General features: G+C 35.6%; 1 protein-coding gene across 1 annotated transcript in view; it reads right to left on the bottom strand.

Moving 5' to 3' along the window:
• The window catches only part of SNX29 (sorting nexin 29), a 100,468-nt gene that overhangs the window by 65,556 nt on the left and 14,334 nt on the right, over positions 1 to 20,578 (bottom strand). Inside the window, exons 9-14 of the mRNA XM_083872687.1 lie at positions 20,357 to 20,475; positions 17,660 to 17,741; positions 17,083 to 17,165; positions 9,909 to 9,972; positions 8,533 to 8,661; positions 1,484 to 1,566 (exon numbers count right to left, since the gene is read on the bottom strand). Coding sequence (XP_083728813.1) covers positions 1,484 to 1,566; positions 8,533 to 8,661; positions 9,909 to 9,972; positions 17,083 to 17,165; positions 17,660 to 17,741; positions 20,357 to 20,475 — 560 coding nt within the window. The remainder of the gene's footprint in view (positions 1 to 1,483; positions 1,567 to 8,532; positions 8,662 to 9,908; positions 9,973 to 17,082; positions 17,166 to 17,659; positions 17,742 to 20,356; positions 20,476 to 20,578) is intronic.

Here is a 20,578-nt window from a genome sequence, read left to right as displayed (position 1 = left end):
CCCAATTTATTCTGACTCTTTCAAAACAGAGTCAGAGAAAATCTGTATTCTAAAATCTACAATGCATTTAAGACTTTTGTTTTCATACCATTCAGAAGATTAATTATAATTAAAATTACTCATTACGTATACAAACATAATAGTTTGTATAGGTGCAATAGTTTCTATAAATCTGGTAAAAAGAAAAAATTCCCTTTGTTTCACTCCTTTTTTGCAGCTAGTTCTCAGGGATTATTTACATGCTTATGTACTTTGAGTCAGAGACCACAGTGCTACTAAAATTTCACCTAAATTTTCAATGGCAGCTAAGGAAAAAAATTCTTTTTATAGAAATTCAACATGTGAAGTTAGAATGTAAGAAAGAATTATTATAAATATTGCATGTAGCTGAAATTTATTCTGCTCACTAGTGATAAATATTATAGAAAATTACTGTGGATCAATTAAATATCTTTCCAGCATAAAGCATATGTGTGTTCATTTTTAGAAATGTTGGTACTGTTCCATCCCACTTTTTCATCTATAAAATCTGACCATCCTACTCAGTTTCTATTCTTATCACTCACTAATCTGCATAATTTTAACACAGTGGAATATAGCTAGCCTAGGAATATTTTTTTTCTTTTCCTATAATTACACTCTTCATGGAAACTGTCACTACCTAATGAAGGATAATTTCTGCTATTATAGGAAGGCTAAGCCATGCTTTTGGTGAATAATTCTTAATATGAATCACTACACTCCAGCAAAGTCGGAAGTAAAAACATGTGTTCTCACTAACAAATATCCTTTTAGGGATGAATGAAGCTTTGAAACTCCAGAGAAGTACAGTGGCTAACCCTTAAGAACAGTAGTATTCATTCATACAGCCACTTATATGACCAAAATAGTCACAATTTTAAAAATTAGCCAGATTGCCAATTTCCGAAAATCCCCCTCAGCTCTCTGAACACCTTTTGTAATGAGTGGAAATCCAGGTCCCACCAGGAGAGGATTTAGAATCAAGACATCAATTCAGCCCCTCGTGGATGCTTCTATCACAGACCACAGAATACAAACAGGTAAAACTGCTGGTAACTTCACTCATTTTCTTTCAGATATAAAATCTGCTCATTACTACTCAGTACAGAGTCCATTTCAAACAGTCTGCAAAAACTGATCTCCAAAACAACAGTATAATCTAGAGATACTACATTTATTTTTATATTCCAATATCACATTAATTCACAGATTTTTATTTAAGTTAAATTTTCATCTGACAGCTTTTTCTGGAAAATTTCTTATTGAAAAAAGTAAGACCACCTAAACTATCAGAAAATGATCTGTAAAAATAAGTATAAAAATCTACATCAGTATTTTTCTAAAAAGGAAAATATATCAAATATATTATTTTCACTTTTGGGAGATATTACTCCCTCAATGGAGCATACAGAAAAACAAACCCTGTGCATGGGTTCTTTTCCTCCCTTCATTTTATCCTTACCTTCCACTGTTTGACCTTCTCTTCTGAGCATCTGGACAGCTCCAACATACTTCTTAAGCTGCACTTTTAGCACCTCATTTTCTCTATAGATTAAAAAAAAAAATAAATATTATTGTTCTCTCAAAATAGAAGAAAAGTCGTTTTCAATGGAAATAAATAGACTCTCTGTCATAATGAGCTTTACCTAAGTTGTGTCACCATGATGCAAGGGAAAAAAAAGAAAACGTACACACTAAATAATACAGCAGTAGTAGAGTAGCAGGAAAATTAGTTTTCCAGGACCACATAAACACATCAGTGAAACAGATTATCTCATTATCAAACACTTTCCAATCGTTGTTTAGCTTAGATTTTCTATACTATGGTATACTGATGGCAAACAAACTACACAGTCTATCTAAATCAACAATCAACTAAAACATAAGGACAGGATACTACACAAGGAAATTCAGAATGGCCAATGTAAAATGAGATCATTATTTTACTAGTTTGCATCTAATTGCAAGCAAATAAAAATTCAGCTTTAGAAACAGGCTCTATCATTTTAAGAAAATGGGAGCACTTCAGCAACAATATTCAAGGCAAAAGTTTCAACAAACCATTCCTAAATTAAAACCATAAGACAAGAAATTTAGGTAATCCCTTCAGCTGTCATATTTCAGTGTCTGTGCCTGACTCACTTCACTTTGGAGTGTACAAGAATTCAAACCAGGTACTACCACGGCTCCACTTAACAACATTAAGCACCTTAGCTTATATTTGGGCAGAAATAAAAAGGGCTCCAACTGATTGATTTTAAACAAAGCTGACAAATTACGTATCAGAAAATTCAATTATCTGTCTAAGCCCATTCAGTTAAGCAAGCATGACAGAAAAGTTATACTGAAGAAATGTAACAAAAATGTGTTTCCAGACTGTGAATTCAAACAACTTTTATTCTCATTTAAGCAAATATGGAGGTAGAAGTATGTAGGCGCCACAAATGCAGCACAACACACAGAGAAACCCACAAGCCTTTAGAGAGATGAGGAAATTTGGCCCAGCCAAGGCCATGCTCCAGGCATGATGGAACCTGGAACACAGCACAGAAAGCTGTAAATAGATGATACATCAAAAAAAAAAAAAAAGTAATTTTATTAATTGGAATTTATTTAAGAATTAGAAATATTAAAAAAAACACGTAACTATGTTTGATGGTCCTTATCATACTAGATACACACACACATAAAATACACACATATATATATATACACACACAAACTGCTGCTGTGAGCAATGCTACACTGCTCCTATAAGGAGCCTTGACTGGCACAATATTCCCATTCCTATGGATTTCAATTCACTTGCTGAACTTTGTTACCTCAACTTTATTCAGCATTTTAGTAGGAGGTTGCTAAATAATTGAAAGGCTATTGATTGCTCAACAATCGAATTTTAAGAGTCCTTGATGATTTTATGCATTTGATGATATTTTTCATTCCTGAGACTACACAGAACAAATCAGTTTTTCCACCAGAGAGAGATGCTGACATTCAGGTTAAGGAAAAAGAAAACATTAAAAACACAGTTTAATCCTATATACTCTATTAAAACAAAATTAAATAATTAATGAAAAAAATTCTATGACAGCTAAACAAAAAGGTTTCTCGCCAGAATTGTAAGAATGTCTGCATGAAAACAACTGAATACAGTTACAATTTACTGAGTATTAAGGATTCTAATGAAATAACCATGTATCACCTCATTTCTGTGTATGAGAATAGATTCAGTACCTTCTGTCAGTACTGTGACAGCATTTTAAAAAAATCCATTTTTTACTACTGTGCCTTAAAATTGACTTGAAATTGATACAATACAGATGAAGTTGAGAAAGACTTTAATTCACTTCAGGTTTTTGATACAAGACTGAAATTCAAAGAGGGATACTATGGTCCAGTCACAATTTTCTAATATGCTATTTTTTCAGGTTATTCTTCTCATTCTTCGACATCTCTTTCTCATTAGTACTATTTAGCTGGATTTCAAAGAGGGCCCATCCTGATGTATATGAATTTATATAGTTCTTTTAATCAGAGCATATTTAAAAAACAATTAGTAAGCACTCATTAAAAAGTCTTTAATGAGTTCAAGAGGCATTTTATCAGATATATTCCTAACAAGTATTCCACAGGAGGAGAAATTCCTGTCCAGGAATTAAGGGTCAGATCTGCAGACTGAAGGATGTTAAATGCTCCTGTATGCAGGCCCTGCTGTACTCCTGCAGTGTATCCAAACTACAACACCTAACCTAAGCACAACTGTTCACCTGTTATGAGACCAGAGATCAACACAATGTTTTCAGCATCTTTAAAGTGCTCCAAAGAGTTCCTCACCTTGTGCTGAAGAATAAACAACAAGATTGTAAGTACAAGTTGAAGGGTAGAGAGGAAGAAAAAAAAAAAAGAAAAAGAAAAAAATAATCAGGCTGAAATTGCCAGGAAAACAAAGGCAGAACTGCTGCAACATTATAACAAATTTCCCCGCCTGATTACTTCTTCCATTTAATAAGCTGAAAGACAGACAGTAAAATGAGCTAATATAGGAGAAAATGACAATGAGAGAGGATGACAATGTAGTATTCCTACAAATTAGTCTTTTTGCTCAAATAGCACAGGTCTAGTGACTGTAATTGATTAAGCTTTATAGCATATATATATATATATATAGGAATGATCAATTATATACTAAATGTAAGTTGTCAAAGACCTTCAATTCCCTGCCTAATTTTCAATCAAAAATAATGAAACTTCCTCTCTATTTTATTACTTAAGAATTAGCATTTAAGGAAACCCTGTCTGAAAGAAAATCAAAACTTCTGTCAGAATAATCAGGTAATTTTTTCAGCAGCATAAAACAAGTTTGTGTTTAGGAAACATGTACTTGCCTGTTTTGTATCCAGAGAACATATATCATAAACAGGCCTTATAGGACTGTATTTGCTTAGATCTTAATAGAAAAAAATAAAGAAACAAACCCAAACAAAACTCCACCACACATCTGCTTCTTGAAAATTATATAAAAATTCTCTAGGGCTTCTGTGAAATGAGCACGGTAAGAAAAGAATTTGCAAAAGAGTAATTTCTCATGTATCTCAAGCATAGTGGCCTAAATGTAATTAAGCTTCTGGCACAAATATCAGATTCTAGCAAGTGCTTTCTATGAAGCTTACTCCAGAAAAGTGTCTTATTCCTAAATTCAGCATTGTTGAAAATTTAAAAAAACAAAAATAAAACAAAACAAACAAACTACAAGAATCCAAGAGATGTCTATGTTTTGATAAAAAAGTTAACATTTTTAGGAAATACTTTAAACGTATGAAATATCCAAGCAATAAAAGAACCTGCAGGAATTAAGAATTAATTGAAATAAACAATGTCCTGCTACAATATGTAGACTCTAAAGCAGGGGCTGAGCTATGGGACTTCAGAGATCCCTTCTAACCTGAACGATTCTACTATTAGGAGATGCAAGATCACAGTTAATTGTCATCAAATACAATTAAATAAGGAAAATTCAAATTGTTACTCATAGAAGTGGAAGTTGAACTGCATACAATATAATGGGATTACATAATAAAACCAATCTCCAGAAGAAACTGTATTGAGGAATAATGTGCTAAACTGAACTTGTCATGGGCTGGGGCTGCACCTGAAGCAAAGCCACCACTGAAACCTTGTCCTGGCTGGGGGCTCACTCAGAGATGGAGGCTGGGTGGTTTTCACCTTGTTTCGTTCTTCCCTTTCCGCTTCCTCCTCAGGCTGTAGCTGCTTCTTCTCCTCCTGCCCTCACTGATGACCTGCTGCCAAATATTCTTCCTCATCCACTTCTTCTTGCTCCCTCTAGGAAGCTCCTTATCCCTAAATGGTCTGATTTCCACTTCCAGTATTTTTTCTCATGTATAGGAGCTACTGATGACTTGTGACATGTCACCAACTAACTAAGCAGGAAGAAAAAGTCATTTAATACAGGAATATTCAAATTAGTTTTCACAAGCAGGAACAAGAGATATTTTCTTGTCTCTCTAAGAAGCTGCTTAAGGGAAGTGATGGAATCATTTCAAGATGTACCACACATCATTTCACCCATCACTGAAGGGCTATGGCTGTGAAAGAAGTGTTGTAAAACAGAATAACAGAAATGCCAAATCCAAAAGCACTGTGGTTTAAGTAATACAGACAGTAGATAGAGGAGGCATATTAGGTTACAGAATCTAGAGTAAACAGGAGGTATGAAGAAATGTAAGATAAAGTAGAGCCAAGTTCTCATCCCCCATTTCCCCACACAGTGCATTTTCATCTTCTCTATCTACTTTTCTTGCTACAAAGCCTGTCCTTTGTAATATGCTTTCCTCCAACATCACTGAATATAGTCTAAGAATATGCAATCTGAGATTATCCAATTTCACAGTCAACTTCAATAAATTCCTTTGCCTTGCAAAGGGATGTAATAGTATTCCACACAGAAAAGAAGAATCTCAATTAAAAAACTTTAGTATTGCCAAGAAGCCACTGGCACAATATGTCCATGCAATTTGAGAAAGGTTCATTGACAAGAACAACAACAACAAAAAAAATACACAACAAAAAAACCCCGAAACAACATTATACTAGAGGAACTACTGAATGTATTCTATCAGAAGACTAGCAAACTGAGTCTGCTCCTTTTGGAACAATATAGCAACTGTTATGAAAGAGCTATTCAAGTATTTCACATGGAACAATGAGACTACCACTATTTGAAACTAAGCTGACCTAAGACTTCATCCATTTTTCAAAGAGAAACTGGGAAACTTGGGGAAATGTCTCTCAGTAAACTAACATTTTGTCTAGGAGGCCAGAGACTCTTGGGAGAGTCCAGGAGAACAGCTGAATAATTGCAGATTCCCAGAAGCCATCATTTCAGCACTGACTGATGTGTCACTGGAATTTGTGTTCTCAAAGCCTTCAGGAAGCTATTTATGTCAAATTCTTCAAAAGAGCTTTGGGGACACACATAAATATCAGCTCTCATAATCTGAAAAATATTCATTCATCAAATCACAACAGTCAGATTGTTACCGAATGATTTCCCTTGCCTTAAAATATTCAGAACATTACAACTGAGGAAAAATTTCTACTCTGGTCATGTGTTCAATTGTTTTCAAGGGAAAGAGATTTCACTACTTCAAAATACCTGGAACTTTCCTCTTACTCACCTAGTGTATTATGCACTCACAGAGCAATTCCAAACTTTTTGTTACTTCAAATTTTTTAGATTACTCAGCTTGCTCAACTTCTTGGTTTAAAACATTATTTATTTTTAAAAAATACTACTCTTATTGCAGTAGCAGCATCTACAGCATACAAAGTGAACCAACAAAAAATTTAGAAAAAAAGCCTTTATTCCAAAGAAACTACTCACAAAGTATCTTATGTTTGGATGTTAGAAAATGAGCTGCAATTAATCATTAAAGAAAGGCCTCCCAAGTCCAAAATAATTTGTGACACATGAATTTCTCATGCCTCAGCAGCTCCCAACACTGTTTTTATCACATGACAAGGCAAACTGACTTTCAGAAGAGCAATCAACACAACACACCCATATAGCAATAAGAGGAATTACACAGACTTATTTAAAAATACTTCATTAGTCTAAGTGAGCATCTTTTCAGGTCTGGTTATAAAAGCTCCTTATCTATTCTTTAAAGAGGTATGTGCATGACAAATATCTGATTCACCCATATGTCACTGCAAATTCTAAAACTGTGGGGGAAGTGAGTCAAAGAAATATGAATATACAACTCCTATAACCTGAAACATGAATATTAAATGATGAAGTATTTGCATTGTCTCTATTGCCTTACAGCACATGAATGTCAAACCCGCTTATTCCTATCTCTCCCTCCCTCAAAGCAAGTAGTTTGGTTTGATGTGCCATCAAAAGCAGAATTAGTAGTGTCCTAAATACCTTTATTTTTAAGAAAGCAGTACCTTTATCATTTTCAAATAGGCAATAAAAAGCTTAAAGGAATCTCAGCTGTGGTACTTTGTGATTGACACTAAACACACTCTGCCTGTGCATGCAGAAAACAAACACCTCTCTCTGGGTAAGGCAGATTATTTAACTCTTGGATTGTTTGTTGTTTACTATATACATGAATCACCCTCAAGATCTTACACATCATGGTTACTCTAGAGCTTATTCTGAATTGTAAGAAGCAAATCACACTATGACAGCAGCATTTACCTTCAAAAGTTCCTTAAAGTGAATCCCACTGTGACAAGAAGGTTAAAATTCTTTCAATTTCACTGTAAGGAAGTCGAGCTGAGGGCAACTCAATGCTGAGGCCAATGCTGTTTAACACCTTAACATCACCTGGATGCTGGGCCAGAGCACACCCGCAGCAAGGTCACAAACACAGAACTGAGGAGCAGTGACACTGCGTGGCTGTGCTGCCATCCAGGGGGACAGGGACAGGCTGGAGAACTGGACTCAGAAATATCTGTGAAGTTCAGCAAGAGTAACTGCAGAGTCCTGCATTTGGGGAGAAATAGCTCAGAACACCCAGACAATGCTGGAGGGCTGGCAAACAGCTCTGTGGAGGAGGATCTGGGAGCCCTGGTGGACAGGCAGCTGAGCACGAGCCTTCAAAAACCCCTCCATGGCAAAGTAAGCCAAGAGCAGCCTGTACCCCACTAGGAACAGCACTGCCAACAAGTCACTGCCAACAGTGCTGCCCAAAGGGGCTGGGGAGTCTCCATCTGTGCAGATATTCAAAACGTGACTGGAAAGGGTCCTGAGAAGGTTCCAGCTAACCTTCCTAGAGACATGGGAAAAACAGCTGTACTGCTTCAGAACTTGGTACTCACTTGTCGACAATGTTTAGCAACAGCTATTGCTTACAACAGATAGTCCCAAACCACTTCTGTTCTTCTACAAACTCAGCTACTTGAAATTTATTTCCCTTCTATACACACTTATTCCCTTGTTCCGCTGCAGTCACTTTTTGAGACATTTTCAGCACTTCTTACCGTGCCAAGGCTTGGACTTTTGCAGCATGGCGCTCTTCCTGTTCTGCCACCTTTCTTCTGCAGTTCTCCACCTCCTGCCTCAGTGCTGCAGAATGTTCCATCTCTGCATCAAGCAGGTTCCGCAGGGATCTGCAAGAAGGCAACAGCCTCTCTTTAGAACACTGCACACACTACCTGGTAATTTGAATATACTCTAAGAACCACAGAGGAGGTTGCTTGAATGATACCACTGATGTCATCCCAAAAACTTCATTATTCAATTTAATGAATTCACCCAATTTGATTATACAAAGATATGAAAAAGCAGTTGCAAATGCTTACTATTGATTTGTATTACTATCTTGTCAACAAACCCAAAGGACAACCTATTATGGGATCTACTGTACCAGCATGCAGAAAGAATTTGTTAAAGAATTTCTTTTTTAAGAAAGCTTCTAAGCTGTTTTCAGTACTTCAGTGCAAGTCCATACATCCTGGGAATAATATATAAGCAATATATTTATAGCAGGACAGGCAGGGCTCTTGCCTCTGCCAAGTGCACTGCCACAGACCTCTGTGAAAAACCCTTGATGAGATAGCAAAGGTCAGCATGATGCATAATGGTAAAACCCAAAGCATCCTGGTCCTTCTGCCAAAAAAAGCCCACAAAGCTGAATGAGGCAATAACTTGCAATTATGGGAGTGGGAAGAATAGGAGACAGGGAAATAGGATCTGTTGGTAGGCTCAGCACTAAAAAAAAAAAAAACAAAATACCTATAGGAAAACATGAATGACCAAAATAGCAGTACTAAAGCATTAAATACATTTGTATTTTCATTCATCTAACTATGTGTTCCAATAAACTAAATAAATACAAAGTATGTTTGATGAAATTTTATATAAGTAACTGATCGTTTCTACGTTTACATCATCATTTTGCCCCAAGTGAACATAAAGACAGTCAGAAATGAAAGTCACTTTCTGCATTACATTGTCAGCCATCCTACATCACTCCTTCACCAGAAGAGAAAAACCAGAAATTGTCTGAATATTTGCATTAGGAGAAACTTTTGCTCATTCAGAAAGCTATCTTAAGAGAGCTTCAGAATCTTCTGGCTATAAGGTTTGGTTTTAAAAAAAATTACAACTGCAAAGCTCCCAGGTACAAAGAGTTACCTGATTCAAACTAAAAGCAAAAAGTTGCCCTCAAAACACTATTCTTCAGTATCGACATTTAAATAGTGAACTATCAAGTTAACCTTTCACAGAAAAAAATAATATATACATCAAAAAGATTACATAAATATTATGTAGAGCTTTACAGAAAGGACAGCTTCTATTAGAGAAAAGACTTTTTTTTAATTACAGTCCCTTTTGACTAAAAAATGTAAACTACCTATTCTGCTCTTCCAGTTCATCCTTTCTATTCATCATGGCCACGATAGCTTGACGAAGTTCATCTAAGAAGAAGGAACAAAAAAATATTAATGTCTGTGGACATTTTTGATCATTTCAGATCCAGAAGTCATGTACACAGGCAGCACACTTAAGATTATGTCAACACCATTAGCTATGCAGCAAAGCACATAAAAATGCTCTTAATCTCATCACTAATTCGAGCAATCTTTCAAACACGTTGTTATTTAACACCGCATCAGAAGTATTGATCAAATCAAATTAGCCTGCATCTGGCTTTAATACAAATGTTTACAAGTGTGCCTGTGGTTGCAGCTGTTTTGTTTTCACCACAGATGTAGGGCAGAATGCACCTCTCCACCACATGCCTATTAATGAGATACACTGTTCCTTGCTCAACTTCTCCAAATTGCTGCTTCTCCTGGCTGTAAATCCTGACATAGGAAATAACTGCTACAGGGAGATGGGAGTAGAGATAATGTCATTGTTTCCTTGTGGCTTTGCTTCACAAGTTCGGCCCTAAAGATGGTGAGATTTCTGAACCTTGTCATTTCCTATAAAATCCTTTCCATTTTTTACAAATACCTTAAAAATATTTTCTGCCATTAAATCAAGAAACAAAACAAAACAAACAAAAAACAAACAAACTAACTAACTAACAAACAAAAAAAAAACCTACAAGAGTTTTAGAATTTTTAAAGATGTCCTTTGGGTTAGGTTTAACATGATACCAGAACAGCCAAATACCATACAGAGAAGTGTCAGCTCAAACAATTTCATTAACAATTTCACATATTTCACATATTATTAATCAATAATCTTTTGAGTCCTACAAGGATACAATTATATTAAACGATCCCTCCCAACATTTAAGTGAAATATGCATATATAATAAATCAGCAAACTCTGTTCTGCAAGTATTTAATGCAGAGGCCAGTAAATTTTGTGTGCTTTTACTGAAAACATACTAATGGAACTGGTATTACTTGAATTCTTCAAGAAAGCGAAGCCATTGGACAACTTCTTTCCCCTTTACATTTAATTCACAGAATTACCTATATCCTTCTTAATATTTTCTGTAGTTACGGAAGTTTTTGCCCATTTAACAAAAAACTTAACATTGTCCTAAGGGCCAGATGGAGTCTGACAAATTCTAGCAGTGGATAAAACATAAAAGATTTGATTATGTCAACCAAATGTACCAGTCAATGCTGCAGACATCAGGATTCTAGTCTGGCTTTGGTAATCTGCAGATAAACCCCACCCTTGCAGGACTGCAGGGTTCAGCAGAGTTCTCGTATCATTTGAAATCAGCCAACTCAAATTTCTTCATGCAAGATTTTTTCCAAGACAGTCCTGTGTCTTTGTCCAGGAAAAAAGTAGATGATCATTTTTCTGCCCATTTCATAATACCCATATTAAACGTTGAGAGCTAAATTTCATTAGCAAGAAACATTTCAGTAGGTCATCAGAGGGAGTTTGCACTTCATTAATTCAGCACAGAAAGAACAATTAGTTTTCTAGAGTAACTTAGCATATCTTATGCAACCTTAAAAAAAATCAAAATCGTGTAAAAAAACTGGAAGTGAAATAATGAAATTTCTAGGTATTAAATACTAGCACAAGGGACCACAATCCATCAGCCTATCTGTGAAATATACAATTGCTCTAGGGATGAAGAAAATGGAATCATCCAGGAAGTGTTAGAGCATCATACAAAAACACAAGCAAAAGGACCCACAGTAAGCTTTCTGTACAGTAGCACTCCATAACCAAATAAAGATCCTGAACTATAATGCTGAATTCAGAATCCTCAAGGACACATCAAGGCAATGGCATTTTAAATATTTTAAGTGGGCCATTAAAATATGATAGTGCACGATCAACAAGTTGCTGCTGTTATGTCTCTAACTCTGAATAAATTAAAGCTGTTGCTGCTCAGACACGGCTCTGCACTTGCACAGGGTGCTCACTCTGCAGCAACTGCCTGTGTGTGTACTCAGTGTTTTAATGTGTACTGATTTATTAACATTTATACAGCTAAGCTATTATAAATTGCCTTCATTATTTCAATTTTACCAGCCTATTCAAATTGTAACCTTAACTTGCATAATAATTTAATCTTCTTTTCCTTATTCCATCCAGAACCTTCTGCATCAGTTGAGACCTGAAATCCCATATTTTCTCACTCCCCTCTCCCCACCACACACACAAGCAGAGCACAAAAGCAAGATTCTGCTGAAGACCACGGTTTGCACAAAAGAGGAAGAAAAAAAGCCTCTTGAAATAGAAGACTTTAAATTGCTTATTTATTTCCATTTGCCTCATTTTTCTGAGAATCATGGAATTGACAATACTATAGAGACACAACAAAGCAGAAACTCCAAATTTCATTATCACATACAGGGCAAAAATCAATGCTTAATTTAGGACCACAAATGCAAACACATTTCATACTCAGTATTTCTTGCTAATTTAGCTCAATTACAGGTACCAGTGGAGGTGTAGATTAAAGCACCAACACAAACCACCAGTCTGGGCTAAGAGACCAGAATTCCAAGAAGGCTGGTCCAGCCCATGCCTACCTGAGCAGCAAGATTGCTCCACAGCTATAGCTCTGCTGTTTCTTCTTGAAGTGATATTATTAAGAAGTCATATTTTCTATAAATTACTCAAAAAAACCACAAGAACTATACAGTTTATCATCAACACTTCTTTAACCTCTCTATCCATAGTAAATACAAAAGAGTAAAGCATTATTAGTGTAATTAAATGAGTAAATATTTACCAAGAACAAAATCAGAAACCTTAAATTCGTGATCTTTTGAAGCAAGGAACTGAGTAGAACTAAAAAGAAACCATCCTATTTAATTCAGGTATATTTAAAACTTCCAAAATTGTAATTTCTTACTTTCACTTACGCTTCCTGAAAAATTTCATCAGCATATCAGAGGAGTCAGCTGAATGCAAAGGAAATCCAGTATCATATACTACAGCAGGTTCACTTCAAACCTGCCAGAATATCCCCAGTTCATGAGCTTTTGTCTGTCTGTTACACTTGCCTCCAAGATGAGTGTATGATCATAACCTAATTTTGCCAGCAGACTTATGTCTCATACATTGTGTGGGTTAGAAAAGGGAATAAATTAAAAAAAAAAAAAAAAAAAAAAAATCAGGGTTGTAGCAGCAACCATAAATTTGGCATTCTCTGACTTCTGGACTGTGCAACTTCAATCTTTCTCCCTCCTATTTTTTTTTTTCTTTTCTTTTTTTAATAAAACAGTGGATGATGGCCAAGTATTCCTACTTCAGAAAAATGATGTTAAGACTTTATGTCCTACTGCTGAGCTGGTTTGTGCTTGATGACATTTATGTTCTGTAAAGTAATATTAATGAATGGCAATACACTACGGTTATTAAGGATCAGCATTCAACACCAACATATCTAGAAGTGAATTGATAACTTGAGTTCCATAAAAACAGATAAGATGATAACTAGTGAAGTTTTTCTTAAGAGACAGTTTTGCAGCAACTTCTTTAAAAAAGAATTCCCTTGTACAAATCAGTAATTCCAAACCATTCTGTATCAGCAAAAGAAAGATAATATAAAAATCAAGTCAGGTGCTAATTAAATTCTTCATATTAAACCTCACTTTTTTGAACACTAGCAATATTCTTTAATTGCTGAAATTAATCTGTGGTGTCTAATTACTCATGAAGTGAATATTTGCTCTAAAACATTTTTTAATTCCATTCCATACTTCCATGCAAAATCCAGCTTCTAGAAAGCTTTCATAAGGTCACAGAGCATTAAATATATAATGCTTTGAGAAACACCTGCCAGTTTCCAGCAACCTCCAGAAAAGTCACAAGTTTCACAACTCTTCTGCTATTTAGCCAAAGATTGGAGAAGTATGATTTGCAATCACCTGTTGTGAAGAATGAGCTGTAAGTGAAATCATCCCTCAGAGTACACAAGGTCATGCAGCCTCCTCTGCAATCCTGCAGATAGACTATCAGGGTGGGTTGGGAGCAGTTTACAGGAATCTCTATATTTTTTTATTTGCATGAGTGAAAATTTACACAGATATTTTCAGAGACAAATAAGACTTCCAGCAGACTAGTTACATCTTAAATCAGAAGTCTGACCTTTAAAGACATAAAGAGCTTGATGCTCCCTAAGCTGCCTACATGAACACTGCCTTTTAAGGCTTAATTTAGGGCTCAAAAATCTTGTAAACATTATCCTGTCATGTCACTATTCACAGGACAAATTTTAGTAGGAAACAAATTGTGTTGGCCTTCTTCTGTGTAGAAGAGTCCTGGTGAAAACTAAGTCTGTAAAGTGAACTGCAGCTTTCCTCTCCCTGATGAAATACAAACACTCTCCCTCTACAGCTGTGCTTTCAAAGACAAGAATTTAGTACCTACCAGTGACCTGTGGCAATTGGGTAACAGAACAGGTCAGCAGCTATTTAGAGGACACAGAAATTACAAAAACATACACCTTATTCACTTACACAACTAGGATAAAAATATAACATGGAGGTTTGATTACTCAGTGAAGATCTCGGTGATCACGAAAAGCTCAGGGATTTCTTAAGAACATATAAAAAAATACAGAATTATGTACAATGTTACAACCTTTCCTAACCTTTGTGGTTAAGCTCAATTTTAAAAACTGAAGAAAATGATAGTGAAAAAACTAAATTACCAATTATTTCCTAAAAATAGTACTATAATAAAAGAACCTTGTAAGAAACAACACAAGTAGCATGCTTCTAAAATTAAAGTTTTGGAACTTACTTTTTTTCTACTACAAAAATAAAATGGGGATACTCATGCTGTTAAGACAGATTGTTCTGGTGAAAAACAATGATGAAAATACAATCTTCCAATAGCAACTCTTGAAACGGTGTTGTTTGTGATTCAAGTATAATAAGGTAAAGACAACTTTTTTTTAAACTGAAACTTACATAGTAGAGTAGATGCATAAATAGAAAATTTCTGACCAGCTTAACTCTTTATAAACTTGGTTATGACAAAATAATCTGCAAAGCAGGGCCAGTTTTCAAATTATGCCTGACATAACCACAAAGCTCTGTGGATTTCTCTTGAGTGATATTAGTATTTTTTGAGATGTATCTGCTGCTAATTTAACCTATACCTTACAAATGCATGGGACATAATACAGGAAAATAATTTTAAATGGCAGAAATTTTCAATTATAGCTTCTTATAACAAAGCTTTCTAGCCTGCATATCAAGACAAGTAAGGAAAGTTTACTACTATACTAATAGGTTGGAACAAAAGCAGGAACAGAATATCATCTTTAAAAAATCCATTTAATTTCAGGCTTTGTCTTCAGAAGTAAGAAACACAAAAATCCAGTCACTGGAGACCTCACAGCTTTTCTCACTGCACTACTGCATTCCATTTTTCTTGCCTGATGTGTTAGAATCAGTTGCTATGCAACCAAGCTATAAGCCTCAGCATTTAATAATTCTTCTGCTAATTGCAATAGAAAGAGCCTCAGCGTCTGACTTTGTCACAGCACTGAATTCCTCCTGTAGAAAATGTACGACCAATAACAACAAACTTGAAAAAAGCATTTTTATTCAACACACCCAGGATCATCTATTATAAAGGTATTTACTGATTCTATAAATGTATAGTCAGCTGAATTTTAATTATAATTATGATTATTTACTAGGTGTTCTCCTGGCTTTATAGATGGGTTTGACATGCTTCCCACTCTTCCTTTCACCAAAGCCTTCTCTGAACTGGGAAACTAATGATAGTGTGCATGCTTCTGTTGATCCTGTGTTTTCATTTGATTTATGAATTGCTAAGTATTGAGAATTGAAAATCTCCAGATTTTCTTTCTATTTTATAGCTGTTTTACCTACACTGGGAAATGACTGAGCAACTGAAGGAGACCAACTGCGGCCCCTGCTGGTACCTGACTCCCCTACAAACAGCAGAATCAATAATGTGCAGGAGCACCAGGAAACTGCCCTGTGCAATTCTCTGAGAAATAAATAAGAACTAAAGAATGTTGTAGGAATAACATTAGCAGAGAATATTTAGTGACCAAAGGGTCACTGTAGCTAATAACAGTAAGCCCATTCTACACTTAAATTATGGCTCCTAGAAGTCTCAAACTAGTTTGTCACTTCATTATGTACTTTGCAAGAAAGAATTTTTCGTCTCTTTTTAGTCAGCAGACCAGTGCCAGAGCCTGAAACACTGCCCAGTGAAAATGCTTGTTTTATCTCCTTTAACACAGGTTGATACAGCATTTGAATATAACTTTAGAAAATGAGATTAGAATATCTTAAAATTTCATTCATTTTGATGATTGCATGAATCAACTGCAGAAAAGAATTTTGGCTGCATCACTTCTGACTTCCCAAATGTCATAATTTAAAACTTGTACATATTGAAATTTAGAAGAAGAAACAAACATACACCCAAGAGCTTCAGGAACAAAGCCAGTTCAGTTACAGAACATTCTGTAACACTGAGGAACATAAACACACACTGGCTTACAAGCTTAGACACCCAGTTTAAAAACTAAGTCTTTGTTCTGCAAGTGTATGCAAAGAAAAAAGATCAAATATGTGATAAACAAACTGACTGTGCTATCTCTGCAGCAAAGACTATTTTATCCTGAATAGCTCTGCTCTTAACACCACTGAACCATGACTGTCCTCCTCCTTAATCTTAACACTAGTTTTTGTATATGAAAGCCCATATTTACATTTGGAGCAGATTTTCATATCAAAACCATAGAAAGAGTGGGGTTTGTGTGATTGTTCCTGACCATACATTAATGAAAACAGGCAAAATAAGCAAGACTACATCGGAACCAACCCTCAGTGTTTTCAGAACACATAAAAATTTAAAGATGTTAATCAAACCATTATTTTTCATTTAACTACTGAAGCTGCATTTAATGTATCAGCTGCAATGAAGCATTAACCTGCCAATACAAACATCTTTTTAGAGCAGTTATTACTAACATGACCAGCACATCAGAAATGAAGTGTTCTATGATTCTCTAAGCAGATTTTATTGAAACAAAAATAGAAAGAGCTACAGGACTTTCAAAGTTATTCCCATCAATCTAGATACATTAAGGAAGTACTTACTAATTGTCATGGATTCTGGCACAGTGGCTGAAGGCAACATACTGCTCAAGGCATTCACTTGAGTTGGAGGACTGACTTCCACTCTAGTCATAAAAACACAGTATAATCAATATATGAAAACAAAATCCTGAATTCAAAACTTTAAAAATAGCATTCAAGAAACTAGAATTGTTATGCTATTTGCCCATATTTCAACAAATAGGTTGAACAATCCTTTAATGTATCTCTCCTGAGAGTCTGACTTAAGCAGACACATAATAATTCCAAATTAAAAGGTCATGAAGAATATAGTAAAAAAATAACATAAAAACCAACATAAAACCTATTTTGAAAGTCAGGAGGCCAAGTCTGTTATTTGACATGACTAAGTGACTTCTTCAAGATAATTAGGAAAAGTTCAGTGTATGAAACTATGCGAAAAGGCAATTGTAGGTTTTTTGCATTTGTCTTTCCACACATATGCAGAAGTACCCTGATGAGAAGTTGGTTTTCCAGTACTAAGTGCATTAGGTAACAATAAGTTGGCAGCTACAGGGTGAAGGTTTTTTCTTTTAGGACAAACATATTTGGCACATACCTGTAAGGAAGATCAGATCTCCTTGGAACCAGTTCTACCGGATGAACAGCATGTTCATGCCCCTCTCCATTCTCCAAGTTATCTAAAGTAGAATGCACAAGCATTAGCTTCCCTTGGGTTACACTACTCAAAAAATAAAAGAAAAACATAAATCCAGAAGTTAGGTAGTTACATTTTTAAACAGAAACACTCAACTTGCTAAAGCTTTTAAACACTTTTAATTCTGTCTCCAAAGTTGGCTTCTGCGAATTGACCCTGAATGCCAGCAGGATTGCAAGTCTCTTAGAACACAGTCATCATAAATTAGCATTGCACAATTCCTAAAGCATATTTGATATGTACAGAGTTGCAAAGCTATGAGGAGACTCCTTCCTGAAGTTACTTGTGCAAGCCCTCAGAGTTGAAGCACCTCGTGACACTTCATACTCACTGCAAGTCTGGTTGTGACTTGCAGGAGAAGAATTTGTGGTTAGTCCCCAGCACATGAAACCCTGCAAAGACACCAGTGCTTTCTGTATTCCCAACAGAGCACCATGGCTTTTCTCTGGCTCCTCAGGTACCTGTAAGTACCTCTGTTCCAACCATCATGAATCAGACAGATGAGATACTGTTTAAAAAGCATGAATAATGCGCATCTGTCCACAGATCCACAACTGTCGGCAGCAAAACATCCACATCACTGAGCCTGTCATTAAGGAAGCTCAGGTGGAAATAAACAAAAATCATATTTTATTGATGTGTTATTGATGATATAAGACAATCCTAAATAGAACAGATTTAAAAAGCAGAAATTCTAGAAAAAAAGTTAATGGGAAATAGAGTTATGTCAGAAATTCTGTAAAGGAGAAAATTTATTTTTGAAGCTGTAGAGTTTACTGAAGCTCAGTTCCTAAAATACATACTCCATTTTAGTTCCAAGCAACTGCATTTTGACGGAGGCTTTCTCATTTCTAGTTACATGGAGATATGATATGCCCTGACACATCCCTGGAGCACTGCAACAGATTAATACTGAAAACACAATTAACATACAACACCATAGATTATGTTATTTCAAATATATATATGTGTGTGTTATTTATTTGTATTAAGACCTATACATCAAAATATTGCGTTAAACTATGTATTTTACAAGAGCTCATTAAGCATGTTTTAACAAAAATATTGGGGTAATGATGGGCTTGCCAGTTAGTGGGCTGGACTGCCCTCAAAATAAGCTAATGCATGTTCCTTCTGACATCATTCATCCAGTACAAGTGCAACTCCCAAAGTCAAGCAAACAAGTGCCTAAGGCAGCTTTCAATCTCAGCAAACTGTCAGTGTGGCTGAGGAGAGAGTGCCTGGATCCGTGTGTATGCCTGTCCCTGACTGGCTGGCACTTGGGCTGGGCAATGGGCACTTAGTGCAGCCCTCCCTGCACACCCCATCAGCTCCTCCTGTTCAGAGAGGTGAGACCAGGAGAGCAGAACAGCGGGGTCTGTCAATGTTTTTTAAATCCATTCCTTTGTAAATTGAAAAATATGGCAGCACAAGAAAAAAATTTAAATGTCCTTTTTTTTCTTTCTTTTTTTTTTTTTTTTTTTGAAGCACTGGCATTTCTTATGAGGTACATATTTTAAAATACAGCAGAGGGCAGTGCAGCATTATTTTATGATTCACATTTTTGTCACTGAACTTACACAACTGAGTTACACTTTTTAACAGGCATTCGATCAACAATCCATTTAAACTCATATAATGTGTATGTGTATGCAAAAAATATGAAATATTCTACAATTAAAACATTATTTGAATACCACTGAGAAGTTTTTAAAATGGTCACTGAAATGAGCATACCCAAAGTTCAGTATTTTATGAACAGCTAGAAAAATATCAACAGGGTGAAGGGGAGGGCTGGTGGAATTGTTTTTGGTTTTGGTACTAATACAGATACTGTAAAAGTACCAGGTCTTCTTTTCCATTCCTTTGACCATTTTTATTGCCTGCTTCAAATGGTCCACATAATTTTTAAAGTGCCCCTCACTGCATACAATACAGCAGACCAATGGAGCTTACATTTATAAATGACACTCTCATTTATGCACAGCTCTGTTAATTCACTATCAGCTTGTAACCTGCAGAAAACAATTGGAAGATACTGGCACATGAAAAATTAGATGTGAACTGGCAAGTGGTGCTCAAAGCTCAGAAAGCCAGTCTAAATGATCTCTGAAGATCCCTTCCAACCCAAACCATTCTAAAATTCCCATATCCTTTTCTGACCAAGTATTTCCTAGTCAATCATTCCTTATCTTGTATTTCAACAGTTAATAGCTTCTATTGAACTGCTTCCAGCTGCTACCCAATCTGTCAAGATTAATTTGAATTCGACTTCTCAAACACACTTGGAGCTTCTTGCAGCTTAGTGGTATCTAGAAAACAAATATGGACACTTTTTATACAACTACCCTAAACTTCAATAAAATACAAAACCACAGCTTAAAACCAATAAAACTGGTTTATTTTGACATTGATAACCCTCCCTTAACTAAGTAACTACTCAAGTGGAAAACTGTGATTCAGAGCTAGAATAAATTTGAATTGAACTTTTTATCCCAGTTGGGCAGTATCTCCTGTGCGTGTACAATCCCATTATTTCTTACCATTGTCCTGTGTTAGAATAAAGGTTGCTGGAATTCTGTGAATTCAAATGCCCACCTGTTTGGGAGTAAGAGCCAACAGCACTGACAGGAAATAGAACATCTGAGTCATCATTCAGGACCTGCAGAGGACTCCAACTGCATATCTGAGAATTGCATGTGACTATTTCATGAGGCCTATTTAAAACAAACAAACAAACCAACCAATCTATTTATACAGCCAGTATTACTGTTCACAATGCTTATATTTCTTTCAGAGATACCACTGCAAGAAAAATCT

Source organism: Zosterops lateralis (genome assembly GCF_965231275.1).
Source record: "Zosterops lateralis genome assembly, chromosome: 15".
NCBI lineage: Eukaryota > Metazoa > Chordata > Aves > Passeriformes > Zosteropidae > Zosterops > Zosterops lateralis.
This window is presented reverse-complemented; position numbering and strand designations above follow the sequence as displayed.